This window comes from Apus apus, chromosome 12 (genome assembly GCF_020740795.1).
Source record: "Apus apus isolate bApuApu2 chromosome 12, bApuApu2.pri.cur, whole genome shotgun sequence".
NCBI lineage: Eukaryota > Metazoa > Chordata > Aves > Apodiformes > Apodidae > Apus > Apus apus.
The window spans coordinates 3,730-30,372 of record NC_067293.1 but is presented as its reverse complement, the minus strand read 5'-3'; the positions used below and the strand labels follow the sequence as shown (position 1 = coordinate 30,372).

Sequence of the window (26,643 nt, the reverse complement as noted above, 5' to 3'; positions counted from 1 at the left end):
TTTTTCCCTGTCCCTCTGATCATTTTTATGGCCTACTCTTGCCCTGCTCCCAACAGGTCCATGTCTTTCCTGTGCTGAGGACTCCAGAGCTGGATGCAGTGCTCCAGGGGAGTCTCACCAGTGGAGCTGAGGGGCAGATTCCCCTCCCTCAACCTCCTGGCCACACTGCTGGTGATGCAGCCCAGGATACAGCTCACTTGCTGGGCCCATGCACATTGCTGGCTCATGTCCACCTTTTCATCCACCAGCACCCCAAGTCCCCTCCAGGTCTGCTCTCACTCCTTTTATTCCCCAGCCTGTATTCATGCTGGGGGTTACCTTGAACCAGGTGCAGACCTTGCACTTGGCCTTGTTGAACCTCATGATGTTCACATGAGCCCCCTTCTCTAGCTTGTCTGGGTCCCTCTGGATGGCATCCCATTCCTGAGGCACATCAGCTGCACCACTCAGCTTGCTCTCATCTGCACATTTGCTGAGGCTGCACTGGATCCCACTGTCTATGTTATTGATGAGATGGACTCCAGAGGGACATTACTTGTCCCCAGTCTCCACCTGGACATTGAGTTGTTGACCACTACCCTCTGGATGTGACCATCCTGCCAGTTCCTCATTCACTAAGCAGTCCATCCATCAAATCAATCTCTCCCAAGTTTAGAGAGAAGGATGTTGTGGGGGATCATGTCAAAGGCCTTAACAGAAGCCCAGAGAGACAACATCTGTAGTTCTTCCCTTGTCTACTCGTCATCATAGAAGGCCACTAGGCTGGTGAGGCAGGAGTTGCCCTTGGTGAAGCCATGCTGGCTCTCACCTCTCTGTCCTCCATGTGCCTTAGCATTGCTTCCAGGAGAATCTGTTCCATGATCCTTGGCAGGCACAGAGGTGAGGCTGACAGGTTGTTAGTTCCCAGGGTCCTCCTTTCTACCTTTTTGAGAAGGGGGTGCAATGTTTCCTTTTTTCCAGTCACCAGGGGTTTCATCTGCCTGCCATGACTTTCAGGTATGTCGAGTGGCTTGGCAACGACATCAGCCAGTTCACTCATGACTCGGGTGCATCTCATCAGGTCTCATGGACTTAAGTGTATGTTCAGGTTCCTCAGGTGGTTACAAACCTGATCTCTTACTGTAGAAGGGACTTTGCTTCCCCAGTGTGTCACAGCCTGTGCATTCGGGAGCTGTGGGAAGAGATGTTGCTGGTAAAGACTGAGGCAAAAGAATTGCCGAGTACCTCAGCCTTGTCTGGTGTTACTAGTTTGCCAGTTGTGTTCATCAGTGGGGGGTATCCTTTCTTTGACCTTCCTTTTCTGGCTGACATCCCTGTAGAAGCCCTTCTTATTCTTTGCAGCCCTTGCCAGGTTCAGTTTCAGCCATGCCCTTTACCTTCCTGACCACATCCCCACAGAACTGGGCAGCATTCCTGTACTCTTCCGAGGATACCGGTCCCTTCTTCCACTGCCTGCGCATTTCCTTCTTGCCCTTGAGTTGGACCAGTGGGTCTTGACTCAGCTGTGCTGGTCTCTTCCCTTCCGTCCCTCCTTTCTTACACGTGGGGACCGAGAGCTCTTGTGCTCTACAGAAAGTGTCCTTGAGATCTGCCAGTTCTGTTCTTCCAGTGTCGCTGCCTGCAACTGGAAGGACAGAGGAAAAAACTACCTGTGCAAGATCCTCTTAAAATGGCAAGGCCAGGAAGTCTCTTGATTGCCTTTGGACTAGGAGTTGCGGCCACATCAAAGAGGAACGTGCTCCGCTCCGGAGCAGCTTCCCCCAGCACCTGGTGCTTTCCTGTGCGTTCCGCTCTCCAGGTTTGTCTGCCTTTACAGCCGGTTTGAGAGCGGTTCTGCGCGGCCCCGGGGCCGCTCCCGGCTCCTCCCTCTGTCCTCAGGAGGCAGCTGCGCCCGGGGGTGTGCGGGGCTGTTCCCGGGGGTGTGCGGGGCTGCGCCCGGGGCAGGAGCCCCGCGGGGGGCACTGGGCACCTCGGGGCTCCTGAGGGGAGCGGGGCACGGGGCTGCGGGCCGGGGGGTTCGCAGGCTGTGGCGCTTTTTTAATGACAGTTACTATGTTTTAGAAGAAAAACCATCGCCCCCAGCTGCGAGGGGTGGGGCCCCTCAATAAAATGTCTCTAACAGGAGTTCGCGGCCTTTTCCTCGCGGGCAGGGCTGGGCCGGGCGGCGGGTCCCGGTCCCGGTCCCGGTGCGGGGTCCCGGTCCCGGTGCCGGTGCCGGCGCGGGCGGGGCCGCAGCGCGCGCCTCCGGGGGCGGGGCGGCGCTCCCGGCGTGCCCCGGGCGGGCGGCGCTCCCGGCGCGGAGGCCGCGATGGCGGCGCTGCCGCCGGTCTATGTGCACAGCCCGGAGTACGTGGCTCTCTGCGACTCCCTCTGCAAAGTGCCCAAGCGGGTCAGCGCCGCGGCCGGGGGGGCTGGCGGGCCCGGGGGGGGGGTGAGGCCCGGCGGGCCCGGGGGGTGCGAGGGGCGGGGGGTGAGGCCCGGGGCGGGAGCGCGCGGCGGGAGGGGAGCCTGGCGGGACCCGCACCCGGGACCCGCACCCGGGGCTCCCCGGGCTCCCCCCCCCGGGTGCGTTTCCCCCGCCGGGCCCGCAGCAAGAGCCAGCCCTGCCGCCTGCGCGGGAGCTGCTCTCACGGCCCTCTCCTGTGTTCCAGGCCAGCATGGTGCATTCGCTGATTGAAGCGTATTCCTTGCTTGACCAGATGAGGTAAGTGCTCCCGTTTTCTGTGAAGGGAATATTTGCTTTAATGTTTGGAAGCTACCGAGTAACTGCAGGTCTTGCCCTGTCCCTGCTGGCAGCGCGGTTGTAGGAGCCCGAGCAGCGTGTATTTTGGGATCTAAGGAAAGTCTGCTTCTTTTGCTTAATGGACAAGATTACGGTAATTATGGCAGGTGTGATTTATGGTTACCCATCTGGTCAAGTGGAATACAAATTGCTTTGTGTTTTTTCCATCCTGGTTGGTGCTGCTCCAGATCCACTGGCCAGCTGGTGCTGAGGGGGACCGTGCTGTTTGGCTGTGTTGAGATTGATTTGGGAGACTTTTTGTGAGGTCTTGGTGCTGTTTAGGAGAGAAAACAAGATGAGGTCTGAGGTGGAAGAGTGAGAATCTGCCTGCCCCGCTAGATATGAAGAGAAGGAAAAGGTTTAGCTCAGCCTCTCTTGTGTAGTTTCTTGTAAAATCTTAGAAAAGTCCCACGCTCTGTTTCAGCAGGGTCAGAAAGTCCAATTGGTACTTTTTTTTTTTTTTTTAAGGTTTTTTTTCTTTCTGGTCAGTTTGGTAGAGTGTGCTTGGTGCCAGGTGGCTGCAGGTGTCATTACAGAGGCAGACCCAGAGGGCTGTGCATCCTGGCATGGGGTGAGAGTGCCCAGCAGCTGGGCTAGCCTGGAGCTGGGAGCTCCTGGCATTCTTCAGTAGCAGGGGGGCTGTACAGCGCTGCTGGCGTGCCCCCCCAGAGTCTGAGGTTTGAAGAGGGCTTCAACGTGTCACAAGATTTATTTAGGCATATTGCAATGCACCCAAACCCCGACAAGCTGATAACGAGAGTTGCTGAGGACAGAAATGGTTTCTGCTCTGAATGCAGGCAGAGTTTAGAGCACGTACGAGGTGCTGCTCAGCTCTTGACCTGGTGGGCTGGTGTCCTGCTGCAGCACCCGGCTGTGTCTGGATGTTTTCACTCTGGTACTTCCTCTGTGTGTAATCAATACTGGATCTGCTGGACATTGCTCAAACTGGGAGAACGTGCAGAAAAGGTGAAAAAATTGAAGCACAGTGGAAAGGTTAATGTGGGTAACACCTGCAGATGCTCCTCATTGGAATGGGCAGAGCAGACAGTACCAGGCTGGGGGAAAGACCCACTCTAGCTCAGCTGAGCAGCTTTGTCCCTCAAAGTGACAGTCTGCTGTGAGAGGAGGGGGCTTTGTTTACTTCTGCAACAGTAACTGCCAAAGGAAGACTTCTGGTCTGACGAGGTTAGAGCTGGGCATTCCAACTGAATCCTGGAGCCTTTTGTCCTGACGTGCTCCCTTTATCCTCTCTGCCTAGGATAGTCAAGCCAAAAACAGCCTCCATGGAGGAGATGGCCAGCTTCCACACGGACGCCTACCTGCAGCACCTGCAGAAAGTCAGTGAGGAGGGGGATGATGACCATCCAGAGTCCGTGGAGTACGGACTGGGTAAGGACACGTATCTCCAGCGAGAGATTACCTGAGTAGCAGGTCCAGGGTCTGTTTTGCTGGAGCTGAGGGTAGACAGAGGGGTGAGCTCAGGGAAGGTGCTGGGCTGTTTGCAGAGGGTAGCCCTGGTGGGATGGTGCTGCAGCCATCAGCTGGTGGTGACCTGCTGGGCTGGCCTCCTGGCAGCCTCACGCTGCTGCTCTGCCTGTCCCTTGCATGCTGGGAGCTGATGCCTTTTGCTGCTGCTCTCAGGAGCTCAGTCAGGACAGAAGACCCTGAGATGCTATCCTTAGAACAGAGCTGGGACTGGCTGTGCCAGTCTGCTGTGGTGGAGGGCATGCATGAGCAGCAGCCTGAAGCTAAAGCCAGGGACCAGAGCAACAGGGTACTTTGCTCATGTCCTGAGCAGGGAGCTCTTGCATGAGCAGTGCAGGAGTTGGAGCAGGTGAGGTGGCTGCAGAGACTGTCTTATTCTCAGGAACAGGAGGAGTGACCCAGCAGCAAGGCAGTGGTGCAGACCACACTGATCTCTTGAGTCCCCCCTAGATTTGCCCTTTACGTTCCTGTAGCTGATCTGTCTGCAGGTAGAGGAGCAGCCCTGGGGTCACACCTTGCTGGGGAACAGCTCCAGGGAGGCTGCTGTAGGAACAGGTGAAGATGGTACTCTGGCTATAGACTTGCTGCATTCCTAGGCCTGTCTCCTTTGTGGATGTCTGTTTTTAGGTGGGAGACACATCAGTGACTGTGTTGGACTTTGCTGGTAGAGTAGCCAGAGAACTGAGAGTGTTTTTGCAAGATTGGTACAACCAGTGGGTTGAGCTAGCCAGGCACACAGATCAGAAGTTGGTTCAAGACCCATCCATGAGTGATCTGAGTGCAAGGAAACGTTTTGACTGTTGATTTTTGTGGTGGGTTAACCTTGGCTGGCTGGCTGCCAGGCACCCACCAAGATTCTCTCTCCACTCCTCAATAGCATGGGGGTGAAAATACAATGGAAAAGATCCTGGGTTGAGATAAGGCCAGGGGAGATCCCTCACTAGTTGCTGTCATGAGCAAAACAGACTTGACTTATGGAAATTAATTCATTTTATTGCCAGTTAATAACAGAAAGAGAGTGAGAATTTAAAATAAAACTAAAATCACCTTCCCCCTCATCTGCCCTTCTTCTCAGACTCAACTTCACTCCAGACTCTTTTAGCTCCCTCCCCGAGTGATGCAAGGGTACAAGGAGTTGGGGTCAGTTCATAACACTTTGTCTCTGCTGCTTTTTTGTTCTCACATTCTCCTGCTGCTCCAGCATGGGTTCCCTCCCGTAGGAGACTGTCCTCTGTAAGTGCTTCAGTGTGGATTTCTTCCTGAGGTGCAGTCCTTCAGGAACAGGCTGCTCCAGCATGGGTTCCCACAGTGTCACAGGTCTTGCCACAAACCTGCCCCAGCACAGGCTCCTCCCTCCCATGGGGTCACAGGTCCTGCCAGGACCTGCTTCTCCACAGGGTCCCAGCCTCCTTCAGGCATATCCATCTGCTCCAGCATGGGGTTCTCCACAGGCTGCAGGGTGGAGATCTGCTCCACTGTGGACCTCCATGAGCTGCATGGGGGCAGCTTGCTTCACCATGGTCTTCACCAGGGGCTGAGGGGAATCTCTGCTCTGGCGCCTGGAGCACCTCCTCCCCCTCCCTCTGCACTGACCTCGGTGGCCACAGAGTTGTTTCTCTCACATGTTCTCACTCTTTTCTCCTAGCTGCTGTGCAGCATTTTTTTACCCATTCTTCAGCATGTTGTCACAGAGGTGCCACCAGCATTGCTGATGGGCTCAGCCTTGGCCAGCAGCAGGTCTGTCGCAGAGCTGTCTCTGTCCAACATGGATGCAGCCTGTGGTTTCTTCTCACAGAAGCCACCCCTGCAGCCTCTCCACTATGAAAACCTTGCCACACAAACCCAATACTTCTTTTTTTTCTACTTAAGCCCACTGAATCTGCTGTGTGAGTCCAAATCTGAACCTGTTGTGAGGAGTTTGTGCTGTGGCTTTTTCATTGCACCTGGAACAAAACGAGCCACGGTCAGAGAGCTGGAAACCAAGAGCATATGCTTCCCCCAGAGGAGAAGGCCTGTTGTGTCTGACACAAGGACTCCATCCCGCAGGTTACGACTGCCCAGCTACCGAAGGGATCTTTGAGTACGCGGCAGCCGTGGGAGGAGCCACCATCACCGCAGCCCAGTGCCTGCTGGAGGGCAAGTGCAAGGTAGCGATTAACTGGCCTGGAGGGTGGCATCATGCAAAGAAGTAAGAAAGCAATCTTCCCTTTTGTTTTCTCACCTGGTGTCTGAACCCTGGCTCCTGGCTTACCTGTAACCCTCAGGGGATCCAGCAGGAAGAGAGAGCAAGGGGTGAGAGGGGTGAGGGAAGGCAGGAGGTAGACATGAGAGAAGCAGAGTATAGAGCAGAGGGCTGGTTGCTGCCCAGTCCCAGTGCTACCATCAACTGCAGTGCACATCCGGGGCAGACAGAATCAGAGGTGTCCTGCCATGCATTGGTGCTTGGTTCTCTCTGGGAGTTGATTTTGCACAGTCCGTAGGGAAAGGCTGTGGAGAGGCAAAGGATTGGTGCTTCTCTCACTTGGAAGAGAATGGGAGTGTGGCAGCCTGTTGTCCAAATTGTTTTCTGTGGCTTTTTTGGTTTCTTGAGAGTTCTTGAAGCAGTGCAGGACTGACCTCTGGTTTTCCTCATGTTCTGTGGGGGCTGTTTAATCTGAGCTGGAATGTCAGTAATGATCTTCCAGAAAAAACAGGACAGAAAGTAAAAATTTTGTCCCTGAATCCCATGATTCTGTAGTTGTAAAATAATTTGTTTCCACAGCTTCCCTGTTTTCTGTGGATGTATGTTTTATTTTAACTTGTGTCCCCATCTCCCAAAACATGAGGCCTGCCTGCAAATGCAGACAACACAGCACCTTTCCTTGTCCCCAGCTAACTGGCCTTTGCAGGGCCATTGTGTTTCCCTGGGGAGCCCCAGAAATTAGCACCCCATGTCTAACCCTAACAACTTGCACATGTGGACACGGGTTTCTCTTCTTCTTTGAGTGCTTTTCTGTCCTCACAGAGAAACTCTGGAGGTGTAATGGTGGTGTGCAAACTCCAGCAATGGCAGTGTCTCATCAGGACCCTTTTCATGGTCAGCACTTGGCTGAATACAGGCTCAGCTACACCTTACTGAGAAAGGAGAGAGTTCAGCTTGGTGGAGCTGAGCCCTCTTGCTCTTCACAGGAGGGATGGCTTTTCAAAAACCTTCTCTTCTCCCTCATCTTGGTTGCATGGTTCATAAAACCTGATGCATGTAAGAGAAGAAATATTAGCAGTGCTGCTGCCACTGGGCTGTGCTGTAAGCACTGTTCTGGGAAGCAAACAATCTGTTTTAAAAACGCTTTTAATACTTGCTGATCCCAAAGGAGCCTTCCCACTCACCCCAGTGAGCTGGCACAGGATGCTGCAGGGTAGGCAGCAGCCGTGATAGGTGCCAGTCCAGCCAGACTGACAGCCAGCTGCAGGTGCCTGGTCCCAGGACCTGTGTCCTAGCAAAATGCACATCATTAGTAAAAGAAGACCTGCTGTCTGGTGGGTTAGTTACTTTCCAAGGTCATAAAGGCAATGATAGCTACTGTCACCTGGGGCCTTTGAAGCTCCCACTTCACTGGTGTCTTTGGGGCAGAGGGCAAGGTGCTGAATGGGTTTTTGCCCCACCCCTGCTCTCCCTTCTGGCAGCAACAGCCCGAGCTGTGTGTGTGGGTCTGTGGGGGCAGGAATCCCAAGTGCTGGCCCTGAGCTGCAGCTCTGATGCTGTTCAGCCTGTGTCAGAGCTGATGTCCTGCTCTGTTTGGCCTTGAGTATGAAAGAGAAGATGTCTTACAGCATGGAGTGTCACACCCGAGGAGTGACATAGTTCACTTTGCTTCCTTGCAAGCTGGGAAGGAGGGGAGGAGTATGGTGTGTAATCACAATTAATTAAGGCTTCCAGGACACCTGCTAACATCCCAGTTCTCAGCATCACTGTCAATGAACAGAGTCACTGGGAAGCATCTGTGCTCCATGGCATTTGCAGGGAGTGAGAACAGGTGCAGTTCTGCCATCCCGTCCTTGTGCCTGGCCCATTCCAGCTGTTTGATGAGCAGGGGAGTGTCAGAAGAAAAGAGTCCAGTGTGTGTCTGCAAGTTGAGAAGCATTTCCAAGAGGCACATCTTATATCCTGGAGCTGTTTTCACCTGTGGGGTTTGGACACTCCTGTTGCAAAGTGTAAAGCTGTGGTTTAAGTTGGCTGTCCAGGGCTGACCTAAGGGTGCATGTGGGCTAGTGGTGACAAGGACATGACTTTGAAGGAAGTCTGGAGTAGGGATTAAGAAATGTCCTTGTTACTTTGATGCCAGCAATATGGAAGCTGCCCCCTGATGTATCTCAGGGCTAAATCTTTCCATGCGACATCCGTCCTCTGTTTAGCAGCTGAAGCTGTCTTGTACCTGAGCCTGGGAGCTGTGTTGTGAGGGACTGCATGTGGGGCATCTGGTTTGCAGTTTCCCAGGGAGGGAGAGTGCTGCTTTGGGGAGAGGCTTAACCTTCATACCCCAAGACTTTGAAATAGAGCAGCAGAGTGTTGTGACTGCCTTGGGCCTGCCTTCACTGCCAGGACCTTCCTGGCAGCTGGAGAGAGGGGCTGCCTGCCTGTGCCTGCCCAGCACTCACAGGAAAATGGCCAAGCAGGACTGTCCAGGGGCCTCTCCTCTTGCCACAGAGGGACAGGAGGTACAGTGGAGAGTGGGTTTCAGTCACGTGGTGGATCCAGTGCAGAAAATACCTCAGGTTTTGTTTGTGCAACAGTGAAATGATGGGAGGTGCCCTGCTGAGCCCCTCTGGGTCAGGGCCTCTCTGCAGCAGAGCTGCCAGCAAGCCCAGAGCTGAGAAGTGATTGGCACAAGCAGTCATCTTCTGTGTGCTCCCCAGCCATGCTCTGCGCTGCTCCTGACCCATCCCTTGGTCACTGCTGGGCCTTGGCCAGGCTCTTCATCCTCTGTGCCGCTGTGATGTGGGGGCTTGCAGGGCAGAATTGACAACCAAGACCAGGGGTGGCTGCAGCTGGTGATGTTCAACCTCGCAGGTGTTGTTTTCACAGAGATGAAGCTTCTGGCTTCTGTTACCTCAACGATGCTGTCCTGGGGATCCTGCGGTTGCGCCAGAAGTTTGACCGTGTCCTTTATATCGATTTGGATTTGCATCATGGGGATGGTAAGGCCCAGAGCAGGCTGCAAACAGCACAGGGGGAGGAATGGGAGAAGTGAAGGCCTCTCAGGGCAGCAGGGCTTTAACTCCGTGGCTTTGCCTCCTTGCAGTGCAGTCAGGTTCCCTCAATCCATTTTTGCCTTCTCCTCCATTATGGATTTGTCCTGTGCTGCTCATCAGTCACCTTTGGAGGGTCTGGGCAGCAGTCTTGCACATAAAGCAACAAGCAGTGTGCTCCCATTCCAGCAGTCTCCTCTGCCGGTGGCTCTCCAGCAAGGACTTCCTCCAGTCCTTTGTCTGACTGAACAGCTGCTGGTAGTGTTTGTTTAATGCCACCAGTGCACCAGGGAAGCAGTCGGTAGTAAATGGTGCTTTTAAAAGAAGGCTTGACACTACAAAAACCAAGCCAGAGCTGGCCTTGCTGAAACTGCTCTCTCCTTCAGGAACATTATTTCAACACCATTTAACATTTCCTGCTCTCCTAAATTTTATTGTGTGTTTCATTTTGCTCCATTTCCCCCCCACTTTTGGCTTCTCTTAAGTTTCTTGTTACTTCTTTTCCCTCCCCACCCCCACTATTTTAATATGTCTTTAAGGAAAAGGAAAGGAGTGTTGAACCGCAGCAGCACTAATTGAAAATGAGAGCCTGGTAGCTATCGTTCTGATCAGAGCCAAGCTCAGGCCAAGGCATCCCTGCTCAGCTCCCTGCCCCAGCCTTTCAGGCCAAGCAGTGCAGATGAGTGCTGCTGACATGGGCACTGAGCTGAGCTACGAAATCTGATTAGCATGAGACCCACCAAATTAATTTCAATTGTGACCTTTGCTGCACTTGAATTTGGGTCTCGTGTTGATTAAGGATTAATTAATTGAGTCACGTCTGGTTTCCTGCTTTGTTAGTTTCATGCCTGCTCTGCCTGCTGCCCTGTGTTCATTGAATGGTTTGTTTGTGTGTTTAGACTCAGTCACTTAGGAGAATGATGCTTGAAAGCTTTTCTCTTTGTTTTTTTTCTGATAGGAGTTGAAGATGCCTTTAGTTTCACCTCAAAAGTCATGACTGTTTCTCTGCACAAGTTTTCACCAGGATTTTTCCCAGGCAAGTTGAACTTGTGAGGTTTATGCTCATTTGGTTCACACATCACTGACAAGGCCCCAGCAAAGGCAAGTCCCATCCCCTCTGTCCAGCAGAGGTGTCTTCTTGCTGCCTCTCCTGGTGACCCAGGAGAAGGAGAGGTGGGGGGGAAACTACATGTTTGGCATTTCCCCTTTTCTGGTGGTGGCTACTGCTGGGCATCCCCCTGCAGCCCTTGGAAGCTGCATCACAGAATTGGGCAGAGGGCAATAACCTGGTCCATCCAACCCCTCCTTGATTGGTGGTGGCAAGTGGACTTCTCTATAAGCATGCCAAAGGTCCTGGCTCTCTGATCTGAGACATCCCAGCCATTTCTCTTGCTGCTCATCTCCTTTCCCTTGCAATTAACTATGGGCTGTTTCTGTTTTTCAGGCACTGGTGATGTGACTGATGTTGGCCTGGGGAAGGGTCGCTATTACAGCGTGAATGTGCCTATTCAAGATGGCATTCAGGATGAGAAATATTACCAGATCTGTGAAACGTAAGCCCTCTTGCTCTGCTACAGTTTACGTGGATGAGATTTTAGAGAACAGAGGCTGCACAGATTTTATTTACTATTTTTAATTACAGTCCTTCCTCGAGGCTTGTCCCTTGTTGTAATTACAACAAACGCAGGTCTTTAAAGGTCTTGGAGGTCTTGTGCAAATCCTTGGGTAAACTGAATATAGAGAGGCATCTGTGGGCAGCTGGAGGGTCTGTTTGTCATGGGTCACCCTTGTGTGTTTAAGGAAAGACTGAGAAGGGCCAAGTGCATTTTAGCTGCAGACTTAGGGCTAGATGCTTTGTCTTCAAACAAATGCTCTGAACCCTGACCATCTGTGGGAGATGTGCCTGGGGCTGAGCTAGAAGTGTTTTCCAAGCACCTTCTGTCTACGCTGGAAGAAAGGTTGAATGTCTGCCAGTGACTGAGCTGCCTCCCAGCAGGCCCCTCTGTCATTCAATTAGTGGTGGACCTCACAAGCCATTGCCCATGTCAAAACTGGGCTGTGGAGCTTGTTCTTTTCAAGGGGACAGGAGCCCCAGCACAGGGCTGCAGGACATGGTAGCACATCCACCTCTCGGCTCCAACAGCTGAGGGCTGAGACCTTGTAACCCATTAGATCAGTCATGCTCTGGCCATGTCTGCTGCTGACTTGTTGGTGCTTGTCACTGCTGGTGGTAGAGCAGCCCTCTTCCTGCCAGGGAGTGTGTTTCCAAAAGGCAGGGCAGCTTTAGGGGCAGAGTAGGGATTAGGAGCCCAGGCAGGAGTAGCCCACTGTGTGCATTCTTAGTTGAAGGACACAAAAACCTACCATAGGTTCCAAGCTGCATACAAAGACAACATCTCATGGGAAAAGCAGCAGAGTTCTGTCTAGGCCAGGAGACAGTCCTGAGCATGACTGTGGGTGTCTCACCCAGCTGGTGTCTGAGGATGATTGCCTGTGCCTCCAAAACCCATGGTGGAATTGGAGCATGTGGCTCCCCCCAGCACGGGTTTCTGCAGGCTGACCATGCCCTATGCTGAGCTTTCGTCGTATTCTTCTGTGTCCTCTGCTGGTGAGAGGAGACCTGCTTCTTGGCAGCCTTCTGCTCCTTGACACTGTGATTTTTCACCATCTGCTTCAGTTCCCTTAGCTTGGTGGGACTGGGTGGAAAGCATGGCCTGGTAGCTGTCAAAACAGGAGTGTTGTGGGTAGCTGTTGGCTACCTGGGGTGCTGTGCTGCCATGTCCAGGGTAGATACAAATTCAGAAAGGAAGTCCTGTTTTCCCCCAGCATCACATATTTTTTAATTTTCTTTTTTCCCCAACAGTGCCTGTGTTTTAGTAGTGAATTTGTGATGCTGGCAGAGCTGATGGCCTCAGCCCTGCAGGCATCTGCCCTGGCAGACCTCACCCAGCTCAGTGGGGTCCCTTGGCTGGGTGCAGTGACTGGCTAAGTTTCTTGGGGCGGGTGCCGGTAAATGCCATCTCTGTCACAGGGAAGCAGCTCTCCCCTTTGCCACTGCAGTGGTTTCTAATTGCATATCAAGTAAGGACTGGTGATAGTTAGGTTCTCTTAACCAAGGCAAAAGCATTTATTCACATATGTTTCTACTTTAGCAAAATACAAACACCGTTGTGAAAGGAACGTGGCTTTTTTTCCATTATTTGCCTTTTATTTTGGGCTTTGGAGCACAGTGCTAGGAACAGGATTATTCCCTTTGTGGTGTTTGTAATGCTGAAAATCTCCTGGAGCAAAGCCAAGTGTGTGACATGCCCAATTGCCTTCTGCAAGAGAAAATGCTTATCATAAACTGTCTCGAGAACACCGGCCCTGTTGCACCTCAGCATTCGCAGGAGCTGGGTGAAATGTATTTCTGCCTCAAGAGCCATGTGGGAGAGAGAAGAGTGAGAACCTAAACAGAGCCCACCTCTGTTCATCCTGTCCTGGTGAGATGTGTATGGGAGCTTAGGATTGTTGTTTTGCCAGACCCTGCTCTTCACCATGACTCTTACAGGAGGGAAAATAGCCCCCAGACTTGGCTTGCAGCCCTTCCGTTCAGGGAAGCCAAGGTAAATGTGTGGCTTGATGCTACCACAAAGCTGATCAGGCCTAGATCACCCCCTCTCTATTTTCTCAGCGATGCTTTTGCCTTCATCAGCCTGGTGATGAGCTCTTTGAGAGCTAAACTTGCTTCAGGAGAGTAGCAGAGGCAGAAGGCTAAGTGGAAGCAGAGGGAGTGTAGCTGGTTTGAGGAGGGTGGGAGCAGAGGATGCAGAAACTTTGAAGAGGCATCTGTGGATCTGCAGAACCAGGGCCATGCCACCAGCTTCCCTCCAGGCTGGGTCTGCAGTAACCCCTGTCCTCTCCGCAGCGTGCTGAGGGAGGTGTACGCCGCCTTCAGCCCCGAGGCAGTTGTGCTGCAGCTGGGGGCAGATACCATGGCTGGAGACCCCATGTGCTCCTTCAACATGACGCCCGTGGGAGTGGGCAAGTGCCTGAAGTATGTCCTGCAGTGGCAGCTGCCCACTCTCATCCTGGGAGGAGGTGAGTGCACACGCGTCCTGCTGTTCACAAGGATGCGTGTCCTGCTGCGGCCCCTCCGGGGGTGCCGGGGCCACGGCCGCGTCAGGGGGGCACGCGGTGCTCTCTTCACACGGACCTGGAATCCGTGGTGCCAACAGCTGCCAGCCTTGATCCTGAGCCTGCTGCTTGGCTCCTCCAGGGAAGAGCAGAGGCTCTTAATGCTGATGGACTGACCTGGCTTCTCAGTGGCACATCTGGTTCCCATCTCTGCTAATCAGCCCTTCGGTGCTTCTCTGTAAAACTCAGTGCTGGGTTCCCAAACCTGCTTGGAGTATCTGGCAATTAATGATTTAATTTGGATTCAAGCAGAGGCTTGGGAAAAGGACTGGCTGCCTGCAGCAGGTTGACTCAGCTCTTCCATGCTGCATAACCAGCAGCTTGTCCAGAGAGGAGAGTGCAGGACAGGCTTTATGCCACAGAACATTTCAGAACAACAAAAGCCGCTGTGTGCCAGGGACAGCCCCTCGGCTCTGTGCCTGGAGCCTTATCAGCTCTAGCTGTTGTCCTTTTTGAGATGAGGGAGATCAGGTGTAGCAGGGTAAGCCTAAAATGTGGTGTGCACACTGCACTGTTTTGGAAAGGTCAAGAGTGTTCAGTCCTGCTGAGGCATGTCTGTGGGTCTTCTGGGGATGGCACCTTTCAGGGAAAATAAACCCCAGAACTTTTGTCAAAAAATGAGGGTAGCTGTTTGTCACTCTTGAAAATACCAAAGGAGTGTCCCAGCACTGCAGCTTGTGGAAGCATTTGAAGTGGAAATTGAGGGAGGAGACAACATAGGAAAAAAAACAAACCTGAAGAACCCAATACCAACCCAAAGAGAAGGGAACATTGAAAAATATTATCTCACTCTCTATTCAAAGTGTACTTTTCTCCTGCTATTTTAGTTGTCTGCTGGGGAAAAAAAAACAACAACCAACACTTCTGAGTCTCTTGCAGGATTGTTTTCAGCTAAAGTTTCTCCTTGTGGGCTCATGTACCATTACCCTGGAAGGGACCATTGTCACAACAACTATGAAACTTCATTTACTTGTAAAGCAGTCACAGATTGTACTAATGAGCTTCATATTTGTCCTCTCAAATGTGGCAGTGCTGAGCAGCTCACCAGCAAATGGCTGGGCAGGTATATCATGCTCTGAGGGTTGAAGGCTGGCATTAAAAAGCAGGAATCCCTCATCTCCACTGCTGGCCTTTCACTTCTCTCCCTGTTACCCCTGAACACCCCTCCTTGTTTCCAGGAGAAAGCCCAGCACACCAAGCTGGGGTTCATGCTGGGCCTGTGGCAGTGGCTGGAGGACCCTGGTCTGTGCCACACTGAGTGTAACTGGGTTTCAGTCTGGGAGATCTGCCATTGCTTACAGTGTTATTCAGACCTGGCCTCATGTAGCCAGCAGGTGCAAAATCCAGTTCTTTGGGCACAGCTTGAGTGGAAGAAATAATGTGCGTGTTGCCTCCATGATTTATTCTTTCCGCTAAAATCTCTCCCCCTCTCTTCCCTTTCTCCACTCTTCCCCCTCCAAAACCATCGTTCTTGCTGGAGACAGGAGGCTACAACCTTGCCAACACAGCTCGCTGCTGGACATACTTGACTGGGGTCATCCTTGGGAGAACACTGTCCTCCGAGATCCCTGATCATGAGGTAAAACTTTGACAAACCCTCCCTTCTCCTTGCACAAGAGCTGAGTCATTTCACCTGATCCAAGCAGCATCCTTGCCACTCAGTGCAGTTTTGTTGAGACAGTCCAGCAACAATAACTCACTGTCCTAGCAGCACAGTGGGTGCTTGTTCCCAAAACCTGAGGCTGTCCATGTCCATGTCCATGTCCATGTCTTTTTTTTTGCAAGGGACCTCAGACACAAGTAAACTCTGGTCCCAGATAATTACAGACAATGGGGAGGGGCAGTCACCTGTTTGCTCAAACTGCTCTTTGGGATGTGCACGTACTTTTGTCAGAAGAGAGCCAGGCTTTGAATTTTAGTCCTCCTTTCACTGACTTACAGAAAGTACCAACTCTGAAGCTCTCTGAGCAGCAGCCTCGCAGCAGCCTGTAGGGCCAGCTGCTGTTGGGGATCACATGTGAGCTCTCTTGGTCCCAGCTCTGGTGGCTGGTTGGAGGTACACGGTCTAGACTGAATTTGGGGGGAGTAACTATAGGTGTGTGATAGGTCTCAAACCACAGATCAGTGTTACGGACCCTGCAGGAACAAACCTGCACGTGCAAAGCAGTTCAAGCCTTTGCAAGACAGACATTTGTCTTTGTCTAGGGATCTCGCCAACCATATGCATGAGGAAGTAAAATGTTTGTATGGATGGAAAATGGAAATTGATTGTTATGGAAACTGGTGATTACAGATACAAGCTTTTTATGTTTGACTATGATCCTTTAACCAGGTTTCTGCAGAAAAGGGTTTTAAACAGAATTGGATCATTTGTATATGCAGGAAGTGAAATGATGGATCCCTCTTTGAGAATTAACTGCTGCAGGTGGTTCAGGTTTTGCCTGTTTGTTGTTCCTCTGAACGGTGTGTTTGTTTTGTTAACGATTCTTGCACCAAGTGCCCTGAAACATAAAAGCAGTGTGGGAATGAGTTGACTGCCGGATGTCACAAAGTGGACAGTGGGCCCCTTTGTGGTCCAGCTGCTCCTTCTCAGAGGAATTCGTATCCCCTCCTGGGCTGGATGGTGCTTGGGCTGCAGAGCTGAGCTGGCTGCAAGTTGAGGTGCTGCTGGTGGCTAGCCTGTTTGGGTTCCCTTTGCAGTGAAAAGGTGCTTCTGATTTTGTTTCTGGAGATGAAAGGCTGGACTTTGCTCATTTGACGTGTTGTGATGGTCTCTGAACAGCAAGGGAATGTGCAATCTGGAGGATGGTGCCTCCTACACTTCAAGTGAGCAGTATTGTCCATGAAGCTGTCAAGTCTGTCTCCTCTCCTCTGTGCTGCTGTGGCTGATAGCAGATGCAGGGGGACAAGTATGAAGAGCAGAGCGAACACAGTTTCTGTGGTTACTCCTCTGGTTTCCTGTGACACGTAGCCAAGAAGTATCCTGCTGTCTCTGCAGTTTTCACACTGGTAACAAGCAAAGCATGGTGTGTGAGAGGATTCAGCATTATTACAGCACTTAAGTGTTTAAGCTGGTCCTGGGGACAGCTGTGGGTGCTCAGCACTTCTCCAAACCTGTCCTAGTCAAGAGGAAAAAGTTGGGTTTGGGTTGCTGTTGTGCTGTGCTGTTGTTCTGAGGCAGAGACAAATACAGTTTCTGGTTATTTCGTCCCCTATTTGCCTGAGGGTGTCTGACAGAATGGCTCTGTAATAAGATTACAGCAGCAATAAGCACCTTCTTTGACATGGTGGTTTACCCAGCTTCAGCCAGCCAGAGATCTCTCTGCTGACTCTCCTCTCCTTTTCCCTGCAGTTCTTCACAGAGTATGGACCCGATTATGTGCTGGAGATCACACCAAGCTGCAGACCAGACCGCAACGAGCCACAGAGAATTCAAGAAATTCTTAACTCTATCAAAGGTGAGTTGTCCAAACTGACACTCCTGCTTCAGGTTTACATGTCTTCTTAGAGAGGACTTCAGGAGAGCTCTAGCTCACTGTCTAGAAAGATGAACTGCATTCACTTGACTGCTCATCATGTACGTCATCACTCTCCTGCTTCACTTGAGATTCTCAGTGTTAGAGCATCAGCTCAGAGCTGTGTCCCTGCTAGCAAAAGTTGTCATTGCCTTTCCTCTGGCTGGGCAGAGGAGCACAAGGCCTCGTCCTTATTAGAATAATAGAGCAGCACAGGTTATAACTGACTTCAAGGATCATTGGTCTAACCTTTTGTGGGAAACAGAGCCCAGATGAGATTGTCTAGCACCACGTCCAGTTGCATCTTGAAAATCTGTAGCAGTGGGGACTCTACCATGCCCCTGAAGAGGCTGTTCCACCGATTGATTGTTCTTACTGTAAAAAAAAATCTTTCTTGTCCTCTACATGTGGCTCCTTGTGAAGTGAGCCTCTGTCCCCTCTGTAGCTGCCCTTCAAGTACTGGACTACCGTGATGAGGTCCCCTTGAGCCTTCTCTTCTCCAGGGAGAAGAGACCCAACTCCATTTGCCCTTTGTCATAGGGCAGGTTCTTCAGCCCTTTAGTCATCTTTGTAGTACTCCTTTGGACCCTTTCCAGTCTACACTGAGAGCGTATTGCTGGCTGGTCCACTAGGTGTAGGGGTAGCAGCCCTAGCCAGGCCCCTCTTGTCAGGCTGAAATATCAGTGGAAATACCTGTTTCTGCCTCCTTTTATTTGCAGGGAATCTGAAGCATGTTGTTTAGCGGAGTAGGAAGGCTCAGGTTTCTGCAAGAGCATTTTCCAGGGGGAAGACGGCCTGTTTGTATGAGCAGCTGGTGAAGTTTGTGGGTATGGGGGAAATCTGGAAGAAATTACTGTTGGTTTGTTGATTTTGTTCTTTTTAAAGACAAAGCTGCTGTGCACCATGAACACCGTGGCTCTCCCCAGGCAGTAGTGTGGGCCCTCCAGCCACAGCCTTCCAGTGCCAGCAGAGTCTCCCTTGCTCCTTTCTCTTTACTTTTTTAACACCACAGACTTTATTCTCACAACTGATTGAAAGTGTTTTTTAAGAGAGGGGCTGCTCAGAGCTGTGAACCCTCCCCAGCTGGAGCCCAGTGCCACTTTGCTTTCCTGGCAGGGGAGCAGTGCTGAGGGCCTGCTGGGGCCCAGGGCTCAGCCTTGACCTCTTACCCACACAAAGGCGCAGCCGCCGTGTTTTTAACTGGGATTTTTTATTTTTTAATAAAGTATTTTAAATACTCTTCCAGCCCTTTCCTTTCTTCCTGTGCCCACCCTGCCTTACCAGTGCTCTTTTCCACAGCACTTCATGCGTTCAGCACAGCCAGGCTGGAAAGCAAAATGTTGTGTTAGTTGCTGTCCCTTCCAGCCACATCACTTCAGGCAGCACAGACCCCACCCCCTGGGCCATGGGTGGGCTCCTGAAATCCTGTGCAGATGGGCCGGACCCTGGGGTTATTCTCCAGCGTGGCAAAGGAGATGCAGGGCAGGGCAGCAGCTCCTGACACAGAGATCTCAGTTGAACCTTCACATTCCCCAGCTTCCCATGAGAGCTGCTGCTCAGCAAGAGGACAGATTTACAGATCCCTGTGGCAGAGCTCTCTGAGTATTTCTGCTGCCCTTGTCCCCTCCTTCTCCTGCCCCACAGCACTGTTACTTGTGCTGTGTCTTTCAAAAGATGTCCAGTCACAGGGACAGTGTGTTTCCTGTTGCTTTAATTAGATTGTGCTGGAATAAATTGCAAGATGAAGGGATTCCCAGCCTGACCTGGCTTTGTTTTGATCTCTTGTTTTTAACTGCTGATCCAAACAACAGGAAATCCATCATGGAGGGAGTTCAGCTGGATGTGACTCCCATGTCCCCATGGAGTGACTCTTGACCCCCTCCCTGCTTTCCCCCATGTCAGCCTGGTGGGGTGGGGGAAGACTGGCCTTGTGTAGTGACTGCGGGCAGGAGGCTGACGCTGCCACCAGCACAGCAAAGGCTGTCTGTGCCCAGAGCAGTTGTCAGCCCTGGGTATCATTCAGCCAGAATAGTGAGGTATGAGAGAGTGGAGAAGCTGGCTGGCTGCCCCCTCTGGCCCACCTCAAGGCCTCTTCTCTGTCCTCACACCAGACACAGGAGGCCTTTGCAAGCTACAGGAGCTGCTTCAGGAACAACTGGGAAAACATACACAACAGGAGATGCCCAGTGTCAAACATCATGGCACTAAATGGGGTTCAGGTGAAGTGCAAGGAGAGCTGGTCCTGGGGGTGGGACTGTAGGAATATGGCATCCTAAACTAGGCAGGTTGCCCTCCCACAGATAGCTGGGGAAACTGAGGCACAGAGTAAAGCACCCCCATTGCCATCTATATCCACATGCCCTAAAGCAGAGAGACAACTAGAGCTCAGCTTTGTACAGAGAAAGAAAAACGCAAAAGGTGGGGTAAAAGCTTGGGGGGTACCCCCAATGCCTCCCCCCAGACACCCTCACACCCAAATCCCCCTCTAGCCAGCTGAGGGCACCAGGCCATGTCACCCTCACCGGTCCTGGCATCAACTTAACCCTCTTCTTACCCTATACCCTGGATAGGTGTCACAAGTGTGGCCCAGCCTGGATGCAGGCAACATGGGGATTCCCATCCATGAGGCTGGGAGGCGGGCGAGAGAATGCCGGGGGTTTGGGGTGTCTTGGCTGGATGGGGAAGCATGGGAGGTGCCAGCCTGGATGGGGTGATATGGCGAGTCCCAGCCCGAATGGGAAGGACACGGACGGACCCTTCAAGAAGGCGGTGGCACTGGGGGCCAGCCTGGGGCCGGCGGGGCCGGCACCGCCCTCGGGTGCCGTCCTGCCCGGTCCCATCCCTCCCGGCCAGCCCGTCCGCTCCGCCAGCCCCGCTCCGCTGCACCTTTCCCAGCGGCCCGGCCGCACCGGGGCTGCTATAAATCCGGCGGCGGCGGCGGCTCAGGCCGCGCGGGAGAGGAACCGCTCGAGGAGCGGGGCCGCTCCCCGCCCCGCTCCAGCCTCTCCTGGCTGGGGACCCCGCCGGACCGGGCCGACGGGCATCCGCTGCCAGCGGAGCGCTGCTTCGTCCCCGCAGGGCCCGGAGGAGATGAGCTCGCTACGGTCATCCCTCCGGGGCAGCAGTGGCCGCGACGGGGCGGCCACCCTACGCTGCCCCGCCGGGGCCGGGGAGCTGCCGGCCGCCCCAGGGCGGGGGTCCGCCGGCCCCCGCCGCCCCCTTGGCTCTGCAGGAGGGTCCCCACCTCCTGGCCAGCATGCACCAACAGAAGCTGACCAGCCCCCACCGCGCCAAGGCGGGGGTCCGGCTCCCCCGGCAGCCCGGCTCACCGCCCTGCTGGGGCCGGGGGACACGGGGCGCGGGAAGCAGGACCCCCCTGGGCGCCGGCCCCGGCATCATCGACTCGGACCCGGTGGACGAGGAGGTGCTACGGGCGCTGGTGCTGGAGCTCGGCCTCGACAGGGCGGACGCGCTGCCGGAGCTCTGGCTCGGCCACCACGAGTTCGACTTCCCCGTGGACCTGCCCGCCGGCTCCTGAGCCTGGGCTGGGGCGGGGAGGTTCCCGTGTTGTGCTGGCGGGGACCTGCTGTCCGGTGCCGCTGGGCGCGGTTTGCTCCCCGGCTGCCCCACGCGGGGAGGAAGGCCAGCGCTGCGAGTGGGGTGCGGACAGAGCTGGAAGCCCGGCCGAGCGTAGGAAGGGGCCGCCCTCGGGACTGGACGGGAGATGGGCTCCTCTGTCCGCCCCCAGCGCGGAGCCGCGTCGCTGGGCAGGGAGGCGGAGGTCTCAAGCTGCTGTCTAATAAAATCTGGAAAGACCTTTGTCCCCCCGGCTGTGCCCCTTTCCCTGTCCAGCTCAGCGCTGGGGCTGGGAGGGGGACACAAGGGGGACCCTGCAAAACCGGCCGGGGGACAGAGGCGGCTCTGTCTCCTCCCCTCCCGCGTTCCTGGCCCTCTGCCTCCTCCCGGCTTCATGCTGGCGCCAGCGGTGCCACCTGCGCGGTGTCCCCGTCGTGTCACCGCCGAGGATACTCCCGGCGCTGCGAGGGGCCGCTCCACTGGGCTGCCCGGCGCGGGGCTAGTGCCCCCCGAGGGGCCACGCCCGCCCCCCGAGAAGCCCAGCCAGAGACCGCTGGCCCCCGGGCTGCCTTGTGGAGTGGGCACTCAGGCCCGGGGTCGGGCTCGGGGCCTGCGTGGCTTCCCAGCTCCACCCCGGGAGGCTCCGTTGGCGAAGTAAGAGCCGTGGCCCGGCACACACGTACCCCCCTCCTCCCCCGGCTCGGCTCCCGGGGTACCCGGGGTCTACTAGCCCCCCGGGCCCGGAGGCTGAAGGGATAGTGCAATTTCTGACATGCACACACTCTCTCCCATACCGCATGGGGGGCAACACATGTGGGGCTGTCCCTTGGCACCGGCGAAGGACGGGAGGGATCCGGTCACCCTCCCCACGACCCCACCGCCCCATGATCCCATCGGCACTGCCGCCTATTGCCGGGAGCGGAGTGTCCCCGTTGAGGCCGCCTGCAGCGAGGACCAGATCCCCGTCCCTGCCGTGGGCAGCAGGCCGGCAGGACACGGCAGGACACGGCAGGACACGCGGGGAGGGCCGGTCCCGCGGGGAGCCCCCCGCCCCCGCCTGTCCCGCCAGCGGGCGGCGATGGAGCCTCCGCGCCCGTAGGGGGCGCCCCGCGGCCCGGCTGCCGCGCCCCTCGGATACCAGCGGCGGGCCGGAAGCCGCGGCCCTTTCCCGGCGGAGCGCAGCCATGGTGAGACCGCGGCGCGGCTGCTCCCCGCCGCCATCCGCCACCATCCCTCGCTCGCCGCGGGTTGCCGCCGCAGCCGCCGCGTCCAGGGGCGTGGGAAGGAGCCCGCCGCCAGGGCCGGGGCGGCGGCGGGAGCCGGGGGTGGCCGGAGGGGGCGGCTGGGGGGAACGAGGCCTGGAGGCCCGTAACGCCTCTCATCTCGTCCCGTAGGCCCGCGGCCCCAAGAAGCACCTGAAGCGCGTGGCTGCGCCCAAGCACTGGATGCTGGACAAGCTGACGGGCGTCTTCGTGAGTGCGGGCCGGAGTGGGGACGGGGGTGGGTGCGGGTCCCGGCTGCTCGCAGCAGCAGCGGCTGCCGCGCGGTCTCGTGACGGGTGTGCGGGGCCCGGCGGGATCTGCGGGCGGGCTCAGGTGCGCTGCTCGGGGGGGGCGGCGAGCTGGGGCAGTGGGACAGTGCAGGGCAGCACGGGTGCCTGCTGTTAGGGGCTTTGTGAGCAGCTTTCGTCTTTTCCCCGTTTGCAAGGGTTGTGGCAGTGGTGTAGTTGGCTGCTCTCTTTTAACCTGGTGGGTGTGTTTTTCCTTCACTGGGGTGGATTACTAGATGGTTGTACTGTGTCGGGGCAGTGTTTTCTGATACTTAGGGAAAAGATGCTGTGAATATCTAGAAAAGATACCTGCACCCTGTCACTGCCTGCTTAGCAGTTTGACTCCACGCAGCTGTCCTTGGGTGCTGCTGCGAGAGCAGTTGAGGCCATAGCAAGTCCCGGGCAACAGCCAATGCTGCTGTTGTGCTTGAGTACCCAGCAGGACGCTTCTGTTTGCAGGCACCCCGTCCATCTACAGGCCCTCACAAGCTGAGGGAGTGTCTTCCACTCATCATCTTCCTGCGGAACAGGCTGAAGTATGCCCTGACAGGAGATGAGGTCAAGAAGATCTGTATGCAGAGGTTCATCAAGATAGATGGCAAAGTCCGCACAGACATCACCTACCCTGCAGGCTTCATGGGTGAGCTGAGGAGGGCTGGGGCACATACCTCAGGCAGTTCTGCTGCCCTGAGTGGGGATGTTTGGTGAGGCTGGCAAAATTTGGGGGAAAACGTGCTTTCCCTGTGGAGTTGAAGAAAAGGTAAGTATAAGCAATTGTTATTTAGGTTGGAGCTGTGCACTGCAATGAATAAGCCAGAGATCAGTAGCCTATAACTGCTTGCTCACATATGCATAAGTTGCTGTTCACATTTCAGCCTTTGGCAGTTCTTACTAATTTGCACTGTATCACAGTAAAAGATGTGAGCCTGGGGTCAGGAGGAGATCCCAACCTCATGCCACACCTGAAGCATTGTTCAGCAATCCCTAGTGCTTTTCAAACATGACCTTCATGCTGAGTTACCCTGCTAGGTGTAGCTGGTAACAGCTGCTGTTTTGTTTCCCTCTCTGGACTCAGATGTCATCAGCATTGAGAAGACAGGCGAGCATTTCCGCCTGGTGTACGACACCAAGGGCCGCTTTGCTGTTCACCGCATCACACCTGAAGAGGCCAAGGTGAGGGGCTGCAGCATAAGCATGGGCCCAGCTGTCTTTGGTCAGGGCTGTGGCTCCTCCTTGGCTGCTCGTGAACAGGAGCTGTTGGCTCTCTTAACCTGAGAGCTGAGTCCATGCCACCCTTGAGAAGATCAGGGTTGTAGGGGTTGGAATATGAAGTCTTTGGTGGTTGGAGGTCTTCTGGTGGCATGAGAGCAACTCTCAGATGATTGCAGGTGCATTGTCTGGTGCTTTCAACAACTGCTATTAGCTTGGGCTGGGTTACCTTCTGAGGAAGTTTTGGGGCGGGCGTGGTTCTGCTGTGGCGTGATGCGTCACAGCGCAGGGCTCTGCAAACCAGCAGTGATCAGAAACATGGTTCTGCCTCTGGTGCAGAAGCCTTGATCTCCTTGGTTCTTTTATGGAAGTGTTTACAAAACTGCCCTCTGGCCCTGGGTGTCAGGGAGTGGCTCCTGGACATGCCTTAGCCCAGGCATGTCTGTGTGTCCAAGCTGTGAGTCTGTGCCCCCTTTGCTGTCCCTCGAGGGCAGGCTGTGCAGTGGTGCTGAGGGAGAGCCAGCTGCACTCGGGGCCTCTGCCTGCCCATGATGTGCCTTTACCTCTGGCTACCAGTATGCTGATCCACGAGTCCCAAAGTGGCTGTGAAGGACTTGGGGGTGGAAGGCAGAAGGGAAGCCTAGGTGCCCTGGAGGAGGAAGACAGATAACTCTTGGGTCCTGGAGAAATGCAGCCTCTGCCTTGGCTGTGTAACGACAGGCTTCAAGGGCAAAATGAGGAACTGGCCCTAGCATAGGCATTCTGGATAAAATGCAGCCAGTGCTTGTGGGGTTGAAGCCCAGGGTGGGCAGGAGTTCTGCAGCAGGGCTGTGGCATAGTTGGGTGGCAGCCTGAGGAGGCATTGCCAGGGCTAGGAGCTGGGCGAGTTGCTGTCTGGGCTCCTGTTGTGAGCCCTGGAGCATCTGTATTTTGTGGTCTGAGGCCTGCTGTGGCTGGGACAGGAGTCCCTATGTCCATGGTGTTGCTCACTGCCTCAGCTGAGCAGCACTGGGTTTTGTTTGCAGTACAAGCTGTGCAAGGTGAGGAAGATCTTTGTGGGCACCAAAGGAATCCCTCATCTGGTCACCCACGATGCCCGCACCATCCGCTATCCAGACCCCCTCATCAAGGTGAATGATACGGTCCAAATTGACCTGGAGACAGGCAAGATCACAGATTTCATCAAGTTTGACACAGGTAAGTCATGTGTCCCCTGTAGAACACTTAATTTTCCCCACCCTAGAGAGCAGTGGGGAAGTTAATTACAAAAGGTTTGGGAAAGGGGTTGTTTCCTTGGGACATCTACCTGGACTTGGAGCAGGGGTTCCTCCCATGTGCCAGCAGTAGGAGACATTTGGTGTAGGGACTTGGGGCGATTTCAAGAGCAAGTATGCACCAGGGAGAAGCAGTGAGCTGGTGGACAGGTTGCTTGAGCCCGGCTCTCATGGTCCTGTGAGCAGAACGCTCTGGACAGCCATCAGGAGATTGCTGGCTCTTTTCTGTATCAGAAGGTTTCAGTTGCAGAATCACAAGCAGTGTCAGGACAAATAGTACTGGAATGCCTCCTTGGTGCTGACACGAGCAATGTGGTAGGGCCTTGGGGCCAGAGAGCTGTTGGGCTCCTCAGGGTGTGCCAGGGTTCCTGTGGGACATGTCACCAGGTGCTGCTCTGTGGGCCACTGCGGCTGTGTCCCTGCCCATCTTCAGTGGTGCTCTTCAAAAACCCCTAGCAGAAGGGCTTCACTATGGCACCCGGTGCTTAACTCTTGTCACACCCATCTTCCTTCACCCCAGGTAATCTCTGTATGGTGACCGGCGGTGCCAACTTGGGTCGTATTGGTGTGATCACCAACCGGGAGAGACACCCCGGGTCGTTTGACGTGGTTCATGTGAAGGACGCCAATGGCAATAGCTTTGCCACCAGGCTCTCCAACATCTTCGTTATTGGCAAAGTAAGCCTGTGCAGACACGAGGCGGGTGGGCTCTCCTGCTGCTGGGGGCTGCTGGCTGGAGCAGGGAGGCATTGGTGTCTTCTGTGGGTAGGTGCCTTCCCACATGGTGAAGCTCCCTTTGCTGGCATCAGATCTGGCTCTGTTCTGTGTGGTTCTGCCCACTCTGGGAATGGGAAGCACGTGTAAATTTAGGAGTGCGGGGATGTTTTGAAGAAGCGGCCCTTTGTGTTTTTTAAATCTGAGAGCCTGGAGCTGAGCAGTACTCAGATCTTGAGGGGGCCTGGGCAGCTGCTCTGACTGAAGAGTGGCCTCTCTGCCCAATGCCTGTGCTGTCTTGCCATCCCTGATGGGCTGTCTTGTCTGGATTGGAAACGTGCAGTGTTTTGGGTTTTGACTGAAGTGCTTTCTTCCTGGGTGTGACTGAAAGAGGTAGATGTTGGCCTGTACAGCTTTGGCACCTTTCTGAGGGGCTTCTACTAGGCCAGTTCCATGGCCATGTGTACATGACCCAGCAGGAGCTGGCTTCTGCTGCTTTTTCCCTCTGAGGGAGAGCTCTACCTGTCAGGGATCCATGACGTGAGGTGGCTTCTTCTCCCTTGCTGCAGGGCAACAAGCCGTGGATCTCCCTGCCCCGTGGAAAGGGCATCCGCCTGACCATTGCTGAGGAGAGGGACAAGAGACTGGCAGCCAAGCAGAGCAGCGGGTGAACTCCAGCTCAGGCCACTGCAGTCCTGTCAGTCTGTTAATTAAACCGTTTTACCAAATGGCTTGTGTGACTGGCTGGGGGGCATCTCCAGGCTGGGGGGAGCTGGGCCAAACCAAGGTGAAGCTGCGCTGCTCTCCAGGGGGCCTGCAGATCTGGAGAGACTCCTGGCGGTCTGAGCAGCTGCCAGAGCAATCTTCCTCAAAGGCAAGGAGTGATGGCTCTCCAGCCAGGGGAGCCGGGGTCCTGAGGCACTGCAGGTGTTTCTGCTGCCATCACATCTGTGCTTTGTGCCAGGTCCTATTGTTCTGTTGCCCGGGTCCCTGGATTGCAGCCACAGCCTTGCCCAGGATCTCCCTACGATGTGCTGGGCTGTGAGCAGCAGAGCTGCAGTGTGTGCTGTGTGGGGCAGTTGCCTGGCCCTGCTGTGGTCACCTCGAGGAAGATGGGAGAAGCTGGTGCTTTTGCCT

The 26,643-nt window shown here is 54.7% G+C and overlaps 2 protein-coding genes across 6 annotated transcripts; both read left to right on the top strand.

The window, feature by feature from the left end:
- Positions 1-31: 31 nt before the first annotated feature.
- On the top strand, positions 32-18,424 carry HDAC8 (histone deacetylase 8). Of its 5 annotated transcripts, none has more exons than XM_051629968.1 (11): positions 32-1,798; positions 2,652-2,704; positions 4,041-4,171; positions 6,314-6,455; positions 9,330-9,442; positions 10,452-10,529; positions 10,938-11,046; positions 13,401-13,573; positions 15,154-15,248; positions 17,022-17,127; positions 17,904-18,424. In XM_051629968.1, the coding sequence occupies exons 1-11, from the start codon at positions 1,670-1,672 to the stop codon at positions 17,924-17,926; spliced, it is 1,152 nt and encodes a 383-aa protein (XP_051485928.1). In that variant the 5' UTR covers positions 32-1,669; the 3' UTR covers positions 17,927-18,424. The 5 variants fall into 5 exon arrangements, with proteins under 5 accessions (XP_051485928.1, XP_051485927.1, XP_051485929.1 ...); XM_051629967.1 differs by having other exon boundaries at positions 9,315-9,442; XM_051629969.1 differs by lacking the exon at positions 32-1,798 and adding an exon at positions 2,280-2,389 and having other exon boundaries at positions 9,315-9,442.
- Positions 18,425-21,882: 3,458 nt separating this feature from the next.
- On the top strand, positions 21,883-26,234 carry LOC127389463 (40S ribosomal protein S4). Its single transcript, XM_051629936.1, has 7 exons — positions 21,883-21,947; positions 22,155-22,232; positions 22,769-22,949; positions 23,385-23,482; positions 24,544-24,715; positions 25,313-25,470; positions 26,076-26,234. Exons 1-7 carry the CDS (start codon positions 21,945-21,947, stop codon positions 26,175-26,177), a joined length of 792 nt encoding a protein of 263 aa, XP_051485896.1. The 5' UTR covers positions 21,883-21,944; the 3' UTR covers positions 26,178-26,234.
- Positions 26,235-26,643: the final 409 nt, after the last annotated feature.